At 37.6% G+C, this 15,372-nt stretch overlaps 3 protein-coding genes and 1 non-coding gene across 4 annotated transcripts; 2 read left to right on the top strand and 2 right to left on the bottom strand.

Moving 5' to 3' along the window:
• The first annotated feature begins 687 nt into the window (after nucleotides 1-687).
• On the top strand, nucleotides 688-2,414 carry LOC103341751 (60S ribosomal protein L40-1). The gene is made up of 4 exons (XM_008245299.3): nucleotides 688-918; nucleotides 1,009-1,111; nucleotides 2,048-2,114; nucleotides 2,259-2,414. Exons 1-4 carry the CDS (start codon nucleotides 729-731, stop codon nucleotides 2,283-2,285), a joined length of 387 nt encoding a protein of 128 aa, XP_008243521.1. The 5' UTR covers nucleotides 688-728; the 3' UTR covers nucleotides 2,286-2,414.
• Nucleotides 1,273-1,373, top strand: LOC148914709 (small nucleolar RNA snoR99). Its single transcript, XR_016123017.1, has one exon. It is a non-coding gene; the product is annotated as a small nucleolar RNA snoR99 (small nucleolar RNA).
• Nucleotides 2,415-3,046: 632 nt separating the features above from the next.
• On the bottom strand, nucleotides 3,047-4,801 carry LOC103341752 (1-aminocyclopropane-1-carboxylate oxidase homolog 4-like). Its single transcript, XM_008245300.2, has 2 exons — nucleotides 3,917-4,801; nucleotides 3,047-3,509 (listed from the first exon to the last, which is right to left on the bottom strand). The coding sequence occupies exons 1-2, from the start codon at nucleotides 4,763-4,765 to the stop codon at nucleotides 3,249-3,251; spliced, it is 1,110 nt and encodes a 369-aa protein (XP_008243522.2). The 5' UTR covers nucleotides 4,766-4,801; the 3' UTR covers nucleotides 3,047-3,248.
• A 2,028-nt stretch (nucleotides 4,802-6,829) lies between these two features.
• On the bottom strand, nucleotides 6,830-9,216 carry LOC103341882 (beta-fructofuranosidase, insoluble isoenzyme 1-like). The gene is made up of 4 exons (XM_016796593.2): nucleotides 8,368-9,216; nucleotides 7,533-7,939; nucleotides 7,261-7,363; nucleotides 6,830-7,154 (listed from the first exon to the last, which is right to left on the bottom strand). The coding sequence occupies exons 1-4, from the start codon at nucleotides 9,214-9,216 to the stop codon at nucleotides 6,957-6,959; spliced, it is 1,557 nt and encodes a 518-aa protein (XP_016652079.1). The 3' UTR covers nucleotides 6,830-6,956.
• Nucleotides 9,217-15,372: the final 6,156 nt, after the last annotated feature.

The raw sequence follows: 15,372 nt of genomic DNA, 5'->3' as shown, positions 1-15,372 counted from the left end.
AATATAAACAATTTAGAAATGCAAGAAATAAAATGATTATGCAAGAAAAAAATAAATATGGAAGAAAATATAAACAATTTACAAATGCAAGAAAAAAAATGATTACAATTTACAAATATTGGAAGGAGAAGAGTTTGTATGAGGATTTGGTGTGAAAAGTGAATAAAATTGTTATATATTTATAAGGACAACATCCATAATTTTTTGGTTTTTTTTTACTCGCTGACATAAGCGTGACCTCACCACTAATGTCAGCGCCTTCGGGCTTGAGCCCAGACATGATCTGCCCTTGGGCTTGCCTTTGGCTGGTGGGACCCAGGGCTTGCCGGGCTGAATTGGTAGCGCTGCTGGACATGCTCTTAAAGTCCGGGGGATACCAGGATAGGAATAACTGTTAACCTTATTTACTCGTAGCAAACGAAAAACTGCTACATGAATTGGTGTCCAAAAGTTCAGTGTAATAAAATGGTGTCACTAGCAATATTGATCATTTGAAGAAAAAGAATGGTTCTAAAAAGAAAAATGTTGAAATCTAGTGCAAGTGTAGAATTCTCAAAATAGGGCCCAATCCAGATTAGTTACGCTTCTAAGCAACCGGCCCAACTACATCGGGTCCGTTCGGGTCAAGCCCTGTCTCGTAGCGAAATGAAACCCTAGAAACAAAGATTATAAAACCCTGACGAAGCCATTTCCGCCTCTCACTGAGTCTCAGACGGAGGCAGAGCAAGATGCAGATTTTCGTGAAAACCCTAACCGGGAAGACCATCACTCTCGAGGTCGAGAGCAGCGACACCATCGACAATGTCAAGGCCAAGATCCAAGACAAGGAGGGCATTCCACCAGACCAGCAGCGTTTGATTTTTGCTGGCAAGCAGCTTGAAGATGGCCGCACCTTGGCTGACTATAACATCCAGAAAGGTCAGTTTTCCTTTTTCTTATCTGGGTTTTTGGATTGATTGGTTTGATTTTTGATTATGGAGTCTAATTTGGTTGCTCTGTTTGTTTCAGAATCGACTCTTCATCTTGTTCTGAGGCTCCGTGGAGGTATTATTGAGCCTTCTTTGATGGCTTTGGCTCGCAAGTACAACCAGGACAAAATGATTTGCAGAAAGTAATGTTCTTTTTCATCTCAAATCTGTTTGTTTATGTGTAAATGATGTGAATTACTGAGATTTTTTTTGGGTTTTCTTGTCGTAGGCTGTTATTGATTTAGTTCTAAATTTTGATTTAGAAAACTTATGGGACAATTACTTAGCCTCCTTTTTTGATAATGTGTAATTGAGGTTATACTTGTCCCAATACAAATTTCCATTCTCTTAACTTTGTCAGCTGGGCTCAATCACTTGCAGCTGATTTTCATGAGTGGGACATTATTTTGTTATTATTATATTTTCTTTGTAAACCCTGTATATCATAGCTATGTGAAACACTTGCTGCATTTTGGTCCTATAGTTAATTGAGATTTGATATGCGAATAGGGCAGAGTAAGTTGGCTTAACTAATTTAAGCTAACCGTTTGTGATATTAATTAATTTCTTTAAATATATTCATAAATTTGGTTCCCATTTCTACCTCCACTCGTCAGATTTGTTGGCTGGATCCATTTAGTGTGAGTTAATCTTGTGGGTGTGGTGGGGCATCATTCTAAGGTTGCGGCAGCTCATGAGCTTAACTTTTGGGACAATTACTTAAACTCCTTTTTCTGCTGGAATGAATTAAGTTTATGCATGTTTCAACGTTTATTCCACTCTTTAACTTTAACAGCTGACATAAATTATTTTAAGTTGATATCATGGGTGGGTCAAAATGTTGGTCTTGTTAAATTTTCTTACTAGATTTGGGCTAACCAAATTGTGTGAAAACTTTCTGCATGAAGAGAGTAGAGGTTCATGTTGAATCAAATGCTCTATAGTGTTGCACTTATGTTCAATGTATGGTATTGTGGCTTCCAATTTTATTTCCATATTTCCCTGATTGGTCTGTCAATATTTGATGTTGTATGATTGTCCCACGCGCATCTAATTTTATATATTTTCTGGTTTTTTAGATGTTATGCTCGGCTGCATCCAAGGGCAGTGAACTGTAGGAAGAAGAAGTGTGGCCACAGCAACCAGGTACTTTTATCTTTCCTTGGACATGTTTAGTTTTTATTTATTTAGCATTTGAAGTTTGATCAGAGAATTGCATAAGTTTATGATTGATTGCTTAGGATCTCTTTCTGTTCTGAACTGAAGCTGTGTTTTTTCGTTTTCTTGCAGTTGAGGCCAAAGAAGAAGGTCAAATAGACTATTGTTCTAGTAATTTTCCCCTTGTCTAGACTGGAGTTCGAATTTTGCAATTCGGTTAAGTCATTTGCTTTGTATTTGGAGTTAAACAAGTGCAGTTTATATTAAGATATATGAATTTTGGGATAATTTTGGTCTCTTGGTTTATATTTGCCTTGTTATCTGGTTTCCAGATGCTGCTTGAATTTTCCTTTCGGTCGAGCTTTGTGTGATGTGAATGCAGCTAGGTTTTTTCTTTTCCTTTGCTTGGCCAGTTTCATTTTTTTAGCTATGGCATTGTTAAATTTCCAATGTCAATAGCCTACCTAATTGAAAAGGAAATGTCAAGTCTTTATTCAGTCGTGTTTAAGACTTGGGATGTTACATTTCCCTTTCGGTTTATGTTGATTCCCGAAAGAAAACTGAAGGAAATGTTTTCTCTTTGGTGGTCGTCATTAAGTGGTATTATAATCCATTTGCTCAATTTGGACGTCCGAGGAAGAGCTGGTTTCTTACTAGTTCCAACTGCTCCCAACATCTGAGACTGACCCATTTTTTCCCTCGCTATTCAGCCCTTTTTCTTTTAACCCTTGTAAGTTGTATTTGAGGTCTCCTGGTGCCTCAATCCTTACCTATTCCATTTTGTTATGTTTTATTGTAAAATTCGAGTGCACATTTTTTTCTTTGTTACATATTCTGCATGATCTATTAGAATCTTAAACCCTTGCAAATGGATGGGCCTCAAAATACCAAGAAAGAAAAGCACAGGCCCTTCCAAGATATTGAAAAAACTCAACGCTATATTGTTAATAGAATATAGTTATACATGTGATTGTATTATTACAGTACCACACTATAATTACGCATAGCGCACACACTATAATTACGCATAGCGCACGTGATTGTATTACAGTACCACACTATAATTACGCATACCTCACGAATGAATAGTTTAATATCACGATGGAAACAGATAGATGGATATCAGTTTCGTATTGTGATTTTCTGAATCAGAGACTTGGTATCTATTCCTTTACCATAGAAATTTTCAAGGAATTCTTGGGGCGTGAAGTCTCGATAAATTGGCGGGTTGTGAGGTGACAGAAGCTCTGGAAGAGGGCCACAGTAACCATCTTCCCTCCATTTGGCTAGGTTGAAAAATATCACAATTGAAATCCGAGATTCCTTCCTGGAGTTGGCCAGCACTCTGTGCTGCACACTTTTATACTCCCCATTTGAGATTATCTGCAGCCTCACCACAAACACAGAGTCTTATTTGGACCCAACCAAACTTTGACAAAATATAGTTACCATGAGAAAGTTAATTAATTGGAAGTCCATTTTACTTATTATTTTAACAAGAAGATAAGATTTGATACTCCCTTCACTTTCATGCTTTATTGAAATAACAAAACAAAAGCTTAAACTTTTATTATTATTTCTTTTAATAAGAAAGAGACCGCTTGTTAAGAAAAAACAAAGTTATGGTGTGTATCCTATACCGTAAGTACGAAATGACGATGCAAATCTATTGAATCCAACCAGATTATAAACCCACACTAGATCGGCATGCCGCATCGGTGTATTAGAGTTTTACATGTGTTATGTTGTTAGATTATCAATCAAAATATTAGATTCAGAGTTGAATTTACCTGAAGAAAATCTCCAACGTTAATGATCAAACCACCAGGCACAGGCTTCACATCCAACCACTCATTCTCATGCCTAACCTGCAACCCCGGCACATGGTTTTGCAACAAGACCGTCAAGATCCCGGGATCCGTATGCGCCTTAATCCCTACCGTCAGATCAGGCTGAGGACAGTAAGGATAGCAGTGCCCCACAAGCGCCCTTGAATCCGAAAACGTCAGCTCCTTAAACCTCCCACGCTCCAAACCTAACCCTTCCGAGAGCAACTCCATAACGTCATCAGCCACCTTGGTTGCATGCAAATCCCATTCAACCAACTCTTCCCTGCACACCTCCGGGATCTCCTCCACGTTGGGCGGCTCCGGCCCCATCCACATCTGCAGCGAGTCGTGCCAGCTGGCGGCGGTTGTACGGTACAAGTCGTTGTTGCTGGCATACATAACTCCCTTTCCTTCATCTCGCTTGTAGTACTTGGCTTTCACCTCAAGGGGCTGCTCGTGGAAAGCTTTGACCGAGTTCACTGTCTCGTCTAGGAATGAGACGGGCACCCCGTGGTTGGTGACCTGGAAGAAGCCAAAGGTTTTCGCGGCGGCTTTGACCTGGTCAACGATATCGGGGCGGTGGGCAGGGGAGGTGATGTGGGAGAGGTCGATGGTGGGTATGACAGCGGCAGTTGGGTTGGAGGAGGGTTTGAGGTCGGATAGGGTTTGAGGGTCGTGGACAAAAATTTGAGGGATGGAAGTGATGCCGGAATCGGAGAGGCCTTTGACTCCCATCTTTGACTCGTCAAATTCCTTCACTTCCTTCATGCGATCATATGAGCTTGAACTTGCATCAACACTGGCTGCCATTTTCTCACTAGGACTAGTTTTCGACAGAATTGCAAATATATTTCTTCTATGTTATATATATAGGAAAGAAAAAGTGTTCACTTTTATTTTATTTATTTATTTTTATATCGTTGAAGTTTCAAGTTTACCTACCGCGTTCATTTCCTTTTTCATGGAGTTGGAAAAAAGAGGGTAGAGATTGCACATCCATGCATGTGTCATCATCCCCATCATGCACGTTATACTACTTTCAGTAAAAAAGTCATATTTACTCCACGAAAATTCTAATTTACTCCACGAAAATTCTAACTCATTTGTATTTTATTTCAGTTTTGTCAAATTTCTTGGTGTCAATAAATGATGATTATGTAGACGTTTTTTTTGAAAACGTGCGCCCTCTTCCACTTTAGTAATTTAAAATTAATATATTTGTTCACACATTTCAATCTCCACCGGTTATATGGATAATGAAGATTTAATAATTATAAAAAACACTAAGACCATGTGCTCTCCATTCTTGGGGTGGAATTTCATCAGATTCCAGTCCAAACCATTTCTCATACTTAGCAAATGATTACTACCCCAAGGAGTCAAAGCCTAGGCAACTTAAAAATTGAGGCTGCATATAAAATGGCTACTTTGTCAACGGCTGATATTAAATTTTGGCTGGATCAAAGTCTAACGATCAACCTCAAAACATATCCTAAACTCTATAAATACCCACCAATTTGAACAAAAAATTTTATGTTCAAAAAAATAAATCATGTAATAGCAAAAATTACTCTTTATAATTTAATAAAGTTGCAGACTCAAATTATGAAAGTCCTCAAGGTTGGAGGAAAAATTTCTCTGAATAGTTGTATTTTGGAGGGTGAAAATTTGAGTTTAGCCCTTTAATTTCTTTTTGTATCGGTTATACGGAGGAGAATAGGCTACTTTGTTAGTCAAACGATCCTATTCAATAATATATTGACGCCTTTTGCACCCCCAAAAAAAAATAAAAAATACTTGAATGCCAAAATAATTCCCCTAACTGCTAGCAACCTCTCTCTAACCTTCTCTTTATGACATGTGCTACTTTATCTACACTTAAAACAATGTCATTAATACATTTGACAATGCATCTTTTGTTTTCCAAATTTACCCTTATTAAATGCATTGGACAAACTAGCTTTTGTTTCCACTTTGTTAAAAAAATTAAGAGAAAATTTTAACATCTCCCACAAAATTAACGTTAGTTTTTTTTTTTTTTTAAATAAAAAAAATCTGTTTACTCTTTTTTTGGTGAGTGAAGAGGAGATGGGTTTTTAGGTATGGAATCGAAGGAGGAGAGAGAATGAGAAGCACGATGCGCAGTGGAGTTTTGAATTGGAGAGAAATGGTGATGATTGGGTAAGGATGGGGGCGTTGTTTTGGCCAGGAGGGGACTGGGTTTTGGGTTAGAGAGAGAGAGAGAGAGATGGTGTAATGGGTTTGGGTTTTTATTTTTTATTTTTTTATAATAGTTTCTTTTTATCTTTTAACTTTTTCATTCAATTAGAATGTTCATTAATTTTAAAAAATATTTATCTGTTTTTTTTTTTACAAATTTATAAATAAACCCAATCCTAGACATGTATTTATAAAAAAAACCAAGCACTATTTAAACATAGAAACACACCCAAAATCAACCCCAAAATTCGTCAACTTTTTTGATTGTGTGTTTATAAATGGGTTTTGAGTGTGTGTAATGATGGGTTTTGGGTGTGTTTATAAAGTGTTTTTGGTGTTGGGTTTTTTTATAATTTCAACCTCCATTTTGGGTGGAGAGAAATTTTAGTTATGAAACTTCCTCAACCATGAGTTTCTTCTTTTTGTGTGTTTTCCATTCAAATTTTAACAGTTTTTATTGAAAAACTTATTTTATACATAAGGGTAGGTTTCAAATCACAAAGGTGAAAAACTTATTTTGTGGAAAAAATTGTGGGTTCCAGAAGTGTGTTGTTGCTTTAGTTGGGCCTCTGTTTTGAGCAACAAGGCAAACATGAATTCACAATCAGGAGTTTAAAGACATATATTTTGTGCCTTAATATGCATTAATTCTTTCTCCTTTTTCCTTTCTTTGATTCGAAAATCAACTTCATTAATGAAGAAATGTTACAATATAAGTACATGATTAATTAAACCAAGCATAAATTTTCTTGAGATTAAATCCTAAACATTCTATATATGCTCAGAATTCTAAGTTTTGGTTCATCTGTTGAGGAGCATTCATACTCCATGCGGTGAGCGTCTGGACAGTAACAGGCTCAGTTCCATTGTTGAAGACGAACAAGTGTGCAGCATCGTTAACGGCTAGTGTGGGATAAACCCTTGATGTGATGCATGTTTTTCCTCCAGCTCCAAAACTTTCAACAACCGAATGATCAATCTGCAGAAAAGGAAAAAAAAAAGTTACAAATTGGTTATTAATTCATTAATTAATATAAATGAGGTACAAAATTGAGAAAGGAAGTGAAGGGCTTAAGTTTTCTCACCAAACTCCTCAATGAAATCTTCTTATCAGCAGATAAATCTACATCTACAAAGCCAGCAAATGATGGTCTATACAACTTTTCATTAAACGGCCTCAATGAAGAACTGTCACATCCAATAAAATTAAGGGTTAACCAATGTGAAGGAATAGTTCCACGGTGAGTACAGAAAAATGGAAGTAGGTCGATGTTATCAAATATCAACAATGTATCAGATATTATAAATTACTATCATTTTTCGATAATAAATTAAGAAGAGTAGGACAAAGACAAACCTTTTTGAGTCAGAGCACATGAGAACCTTATGCTTATTCTCTTTTGTTTTAAAAACTCTAAAGAAGACAGGAATAAACTCCTCCAGGTTTTGAGAAGCCAGTGTCAAGAGCCCGAATGGACCGACGCCACCTGGAACATCTGAACGCCTTAGGCTGCAGACGGTTTGGGCATCGAGGTTGGCCCAATTAGGATCAAACTCCTCGGCTTTGTCCAAACTCCCCAAGGAGAAGGTAACTTCAACGTCGGCCTGAGCAGCAGTTATTCCTTTTACTTCAACATGCTGTCCCTGTTCCACATTTTGATTGCTCATGTCCACCTTTTGCCCCCTCAAAGTTTCTAATTCTTTGATAGGCCATTGCACCACTTGTTTAGCGTCGGGGCTTAGCCACACCACCCTTGGAATTGTCTACAAAATTATAACAATCCAAAAAATGAAGCCATCTTAGTATATATGGTAGTGCACATATATAATTGCTATACAAAGTAAGGAGAAATAAAACTATGGGATCAGTTGGTGAGTTGGATTATATGATTGGAAGCAATTCACAATCCTAGTAAGATGTTTGGTGGTCTTAAAACAACATGGATTTGATTATGTCTAATACTACTAGACCCAAATCTGATTGGATTATGAATCCCACCAAAGAGTTTGTTTTCACTTGGATGAGATTATGTCAAATCATGTTAGGCCATGTAAATAACACACTTCAATCCAACATATCATTGGATTAGTGTTATGCTCTCCAATCCAATTTTACCTCATAATCCAACTCAATCTCAATCCCGGAACATGTCCTTAATCGAATGAAAAAAAATACAAAATAAATCATGTACCTGAACTCCAGCCCATCCCTTAGCTTTATCATCGTCAGCAGCATCTGACTCGTTAGCCCAACCCCACAAAATCCTCCTATTCTTTGAAGGATCAAAGAAAGTCTTGGAAGCATAAAAGTTTCCATAATCCAATCGCAACCCAGCTCGACCATCCACCGAAGTATTATCAGGCACATACCTATCTTTCTCCGGAAAATATTTCCCAAGTGTATAGTACTCATACCTAGTCTCATCAAGGCTCACTTTCAAAATATGTTTCACATCCTCACCAACTTTTGATGTGTCCACTCCACTCCTCCCATTCAATGCCAAAGGAAAAAAGTCGGGGCACTCCCACATGCCAGTTTCGGGAGCAGAGTGAAGAGGGTGCTTGGCCTTCACCCAGTACTTGAAATCAATACTTCTATACAACCAAGCCATCCCTCTATGCTTTCTCTTGCCACCCACCAAAATCCTCCAATGACCATTATGCCACCATGCAGTTGTTGGGTCACGAAATTGGCTCGAGTTCATCTCCTGGCTAGGGACTACTAGGGGGTTGTCATCGGGTTTGATCCATTCACGAAGGAAGGGGTCGGAGTAATTGGCAGGAACGGCATAGTTTTGGATCTGACGCTTGTCCGCGTCAAGTCCTGTGTAGAGGATGATGGGCTTGTTGCCTGGGAGAATGGTGGCGGAGCCGGACCAAGTGCCGTTTATGTCAAAGGGTTTGGAAGGGTATATGGCCGGGGGGAGGGCTTCCCAGTTGATGAGATCTTTAGATACTGAGTGAGCCCACACAATGTTGCCCCACACTGCACCTTTGGGGTTGTACTGGTAGAACAAGTGGTAGATACCATTGAAGTACATGGGTGCTGTAAATTTGCAAAAGAGAAATTAATTTGAGGGTTATATTTCTAGATTTTTTTGGGGGGAAAAAAAAGGTGGCAAAAAGTCTTCAATAATTAAGCACTAATTCCAAATTTACATGAATTCAATGTGGGGGAAAGAGTACTCACCATTTGGGTCTGTTGGTAATTATCAGAATATTGGCCGGCATGGAAAAAAACACAAGATTAAAGTGAGTGAGTGTAACATTAATAATCAATGGTTAAAGGGATGATAGAATTTATATAAAACACAGTTCGTATTCGTATTGTGCTTACCGTTAATCCAGTGCTTGGGAGGTTGAAAGTGATACCCAGTTCTATGGAGTTGGTTCACCTCAACGGCAGCAGCATTCTGAAGCCTGGAGTATATGTTGTGTGAGGCCCCAACTCCATTGTTGTTTATGACCAGAAAAACAGAAGCAACAAAGACGAAAACCAGAGCCAACTTTTTATTGAACATAGTATCCATTAGAGCCTGCAGAGAATGTATCAAGGGGAAGGAACTAGATTGAAAAAGATCGGGAAATATTTTGGGATAAATAGGCCTTGGGTTATCTATATATAGCAATCCAGACGGTTGCATGAAGATATCTATGAGTATTTGGAGTTGTTTTCCTTATTGGATTAGAGTTGGATGTTTGTTTTTTCGTTAAGCTTTACGACAGGATATGCTTGAAATAGATACAACCTTATTATCTATAGACCGAAGTGTTATCTGGCAAATGATTCGTATGAATGGTTTTCCCGGAATTCCTCAACAAGAGCTTCCATAGGCATGGCTCGAAATGACTCGATCGTGCCCTTGCTTGGAACTTCTGGCTCAGTCTTTTCGGGTGTAGACCCACTAGGTTCATAATCCTACATATTAATCACCAAACTCATGAACTGAATTGCAAATGCGCATGTATACTAAACCAGTGGGATAAATTTCCAGTCTCAGTTACTTTTCTTACATATCAGGCACAAAGTATATCCACTTCCTGAAGATAATCATGAGTGATAAGTACATTAATCCTCATCATCATAATGACAAGTTGTGAGAAAAAACAGCTTACTGCATACTGGTTTTGGAAGGTATCCCGTGCCCTCTCTTCAATTGATGCAGCTTGGCCAGAGTGATCCTCCCGGAAAGTCTCAAGGGTATTTGAATGAGCCTTGATGTTCTCCGAGATTTCTTAAATAGATTCGCGCTCCTGCTCATGCACACATGTAGGAGGTTTCATAAATTGTATGCTTAGAAAACTTATATGAATCTTTATCTACATTTCATGACATTCCAATTTCATCATTGTTCAAATCGAAATGCATAAATCCCAAAAGAAAACAACCAAATTCTATAGTTATTATAACTGCATTATTTCTAAAACAGAAAAAAAATATATAGCAAAGCTGCATAGTAAATTGTAGGGGATACAACCCCCCGAGTAAGAAACAAACAAATTCTTTGTACGTCATCCACTCTCTCAGCCACTTTTCAAACCGCAAAATTTTTGGAATGTGTACAACTACAGGCACTTGATTACCAACTGGATCACGCTAACATTTCATTTACACAATTAAAACATTTATTAAAGAACACTGATCATAAACGTTCCCACACATTTACATAAAAACACATGCTGCTTTTGATTTGTTACATTGTGATATCTAGGGTCCACACAAAGTTCCCACACATTCAGGAGCACGTTTCTTTCTTACCATTGTAGATGATTTTACTAGTGGCACATGGCTGTTTCTGATGCAACACAAGTTTGAGACACAAAATATTCTCAAATCCTTTGTCGTATTTGCTTGTACTTAGTTTCATGCCACTATTAAAGCCATCCGAGTAGACAATGGTTCTAAATTTCTGTCAATGAGATATTTTTTCCAAACTACAGGCATCAAATATCAATGCTTTGTTTACACTTCACAACAAAATGAAGTTCTTGAATGCAAGCATCACCATATTCTCATTGTAGCGCGCATTGCATTTCCAATAATCCCAATTACCTCTTACTTTCTAAGGTGAATGTGTCTTGACTGCTGTCTATCTTATTAACTGCCCACCCTTCCCACTATTATCCACCAAATCCCCTTTTGAACTACTATACAATAACCCACCATCATTTGATCACTTGAGAGTTTTTGGTTGCCTCTGTTATGCAACGGTTGTGCAGCCTGCTCATAAATTTGACCCTTGTGCTCAACGTTACGTCTTTGTCGGCTACCCCACTGGTAAGAAAGGTTACAAACTTTACAATTTAGAGACCAAGAAATTTCTTGTAAGTCGTAATGTCAAGTTTTGTGAAAACACTTTTCCTTTTTCCTAAATTCCCAACCCCACTACTCCTAGTTTTGTGCAGCCCAACTTTCCACCTCTTGGCTGTGACGATGGACCACTGGGCCCAGCACACCCAACCCACTGAGCCAAGCCCACCTGACACGCCTCCAGGCAGCGTCACCTCGTGACCCGTGCACACGAGACCCGCCAATCTTGACAACCTTATCCGACCGTATCACCCCAGCCCTCCTTACACGTCCCATCAGACCTATCCCTTCTTCTAGCCGATCCAACCTTGCCTTTTTCACCCGCTTAGAATTCTCTCTAATGCCTAACCATCCCGCCAAACCAACTCCTTCTGTTCCCCTTCCACGCCAGTCACTTCGCCCTAAGCAACCTCTTGTATGGCATAAAGATTACCACATGTTCAACCAAGTTAGTCACTTAACCTTGGTGCTTTGTTCTGCATCAGGTACTTGATATCCACTTTCCCACTTCCTTTCATACTCCCGTTTGTCTTTTGCACATTTGTGAAACCACATACACATATATATATATATATATATACAGTCCCCTTCTATTGAGGATCCCTCAAATAATTTTATTTGAGGGACGCCCTTTAGGGTACCCTATAATTTTTTTTCCAATGATCCAAACCATCTATTTTTTAGGTCTTCATTCATAGATCATCCTTACAAAAAATTAGACAAATCAGAAACCATTTCGACATCCAATTGTGTCCTACAAAATCAATGAACACGGTGCTTCAAGAAAATACTAAAATTTCAATAAATCAATTGAATGGTCAAATGATATCGGATTCAAGTGATTTTTTGTAGAAATGATCTTTGAATGTATATCTACAAAATAGACGGTTTGGATTAGTGAAATACAATCCGGAATGGGCCCTACAATGGTGTCCCTCAAATAAGCTTATTTAAGGGATCCTCAATGGAAGCTCTCTGTATATATATATATATATTGGGGAATATTTAGTTATTAACATAGATAGTTAAGTCTATATATATATATATATGTACATATAAAAAAATTACGTGCTATACTTTCATAAATATTATCACTAATGAATATATACTTTAAATAAATATATGGATATGTTTTATTTTCGTTGCAACTCCTGCATGTTATTAATACTTGGTGGCTAAGTTAAGGTTTGTAGTGATCAACTTTGATTGATATTAGTGATAGACATATTCATTTCTTTTATAGCCAAGCAAGGAGCACAATCACCTTGTGAGTTGTCATCTGCATATCTTGAGTTTACTTAGCTTTGAACACCTCCTGCTATATTTTCTTATAGCTGGCAACATTACAGTCATATGCGCATGCCAATTGACACCACTTAGTTGATATGCCGACTTTCCCCTCCTATATCATCTTTAGCCGACTCTTATTGTACTATAAATAGGAATCATTTCCTTAACTTAGTTTTTAGGACATGCATGGTAACGCATTATAGAAGAAGAAAGTGATAGAGAGAGGAAAGAGGAGGAAAAATATTAGAAAGCGTTAAACAAGAAAGACTTTGGAGGAACTCAAGGTGTTGGATTGTAAAGTTATCTTACGTTCAAGGTAGGGGTTTCTTGAGGGCCTTTACGGGGATTAATCTAATTAAATTTCGTGAGCTCTATTAATTGTGATATTGTATAATGTTCTTGATATAAGATATTTACGTATTTTGAACTATTTGAATAATATTGGCATAATTATCTCATGTTATGGTAATTTGTTGGAGTTGTTGAGTTGAGAAAATAATATGGAAAATAGGGTAATGGAAATAGTCTTTTGTGTAGTTGAGTCTAACTCTTGGCAGGTACCAAGTCTCAGGGATCCCACTGTGCACATGATTTTTAGGTGTTCGGGACTGACGACAGGGAGTTAGACAAGATGACTAACAAAAGGGGAATTATGGGATGGTTGAAATGAGTGTTAGTTCATATAAATGGGCATTCGACCAAGTGGTATAAGCATGGTATGTGACGTGTAGGTCTGCTTGTCAAGTTATATGAATTAACGAGATTAGATGAAGAGCATTCATGCATTAATATTATTAATATGATATTTGGTTGTGTGATTGCATGTCACTTAATTTAATTATATCAATTTACCGTAAAAATGTTTATGTCCCTACTAAGCTGTGGTTTCGCTCACCTCCTAATAGATTTTGCAGGTACCGAACTTGAAATCTAGAGCTTGTGATGATTTTGGTATGTCTATAGAGTGTGTTATAGCTTGTGGATGAATAATGAGCTACTCTTTAGTAAACTCTCGAGTAGTTATAACTTGTAAAATAATGTAATATTTTTAAGGTTTCAGATGTTGTCGTTTCTATTGAATATTCTATGTGAAATATTTATTTTATTATTTAAATATTTTTCTTTACATTTTAGTTATAGTTTTTATTAAATTCTATAATTAAGGTGTGAATCACGTCTTAACCCAAGGTTTTGTAAATCCGAGGGTTGGGGCGTGACAACATTCTTCTTTTCTTACTAACATTTCTGGTCACACTGAACCTACATCATATGCTCAGGCTATCCTTGATCCAAATTGGCAACATGCCATGAGTACATAATTAGAGGCTTTGCAACACAATAACACTTGGAGTTTGGTTCCTCTACCCATTGGCCATAAACCGATCAGTTGCAAATGGGTTTACAATAATGCAGGTTTGATGGCACCATTAAGTGCTACAAAGCTCGCCTTGTTGCTAAAGAATACACTCAAGTTGAGCGCATTGACTACTAAGAAACCTTTTCTCCTATAGCCAAACTCACCACCCTCCGTTGTCTGCTAATTGTTGCTATTGCCTATCACTGGTTCAAAACGTCTTTCTTCATGGCAATTTGCTTGAAGTGGTATAGATGGAACCTCTTCCTGGTCTTCGTCGACGAGGGAGAACACTGTATGTCGGCTCAACAAGTCCCCTTATGGACTCAAATAGGCTTCTAGAAACTAGTTCTCCACTTTTTCAGACATCATTTAGAAGCTGCTTATCAACAATCAAAGGTTGATTACTCCATTTTCACCAAAGCTCAAGGCACTTCATTTACTGTAGTACTTATCTATGTTGACGACATACTTATCACAGGCAATGATCTTCAAAAATGGAACATCTCAAAACATTCATTCTTAAACGTTTCCGCGTCAAAGATCTTGGAAATTTGAAATATTTTTTTGGTGTTGAATTCTCCCATTCCAAGAAAGTTTTTATGTCTCTGAGAAAATATGCACTAGATATTTTGCAAGATTCGGGACTTCTGAGGACACACCCAGACAAGTTTATAATGGAACATAATTTGAAACTTACTCCCACAGATGGAGCATTGTTGCATAATCCAACTAAGTACAAAAGACTAGTTGGTAGACTAATTTATCTCACTATCACAAGGCCTGACATAGCCTGTTTCGTTCGAATATTGAGCGTGTGAAGACCCCAAATTTATCCCATGTTTAATTAATTTAAATGGAATTGAGAAGTTATATATATATATATTTGGGAATTCGACCGCTAGAATAGATGAGTTCGTAGACACGTAGCTTCTGAGTTGTAACGCAAAAAAGAAGCTCAGTGGCATGTTTAGAAATATTTTTGGTTTTTAAATTGATTATATTTTATAGATATAGTTGTTTTTCGCATGATCATTTTAATAATTAGGCTAGTAGCGAAATATGTATTTTTTGTGATTTCCGGCCATTCCGGTCAGTTTTTGGGGTATGTCCAAGAACAAAAGTGACTCCAAATTAGGTGTATGTATCTTGGCTCACGATTTGGAGGATTTCCGCGAAATCGCTTTAAGCAGGGGCATTTTTGTCCCATTGGATGGATAATGCTCGGATCTCATTTTGGAT

Source organism: Prunus mume, linkage group LG8 (genome assembly GCF_029339155.1).
Source record: "Prunus mume cultivar Tortuosa linkage group LG8, ASM2933915v1, whole genome shotgun sequence".
Taxonomy (NCBI): domain Eukaryota; kingdom Viridiplantae; phylum Streptophyta; class Magnoliopsida; order Rosales; family Rosaceae; genus Prunus; species Prunus mume.
This window is presented reverse-complemented; position numbering and strand designations above follow the sequence as displayed.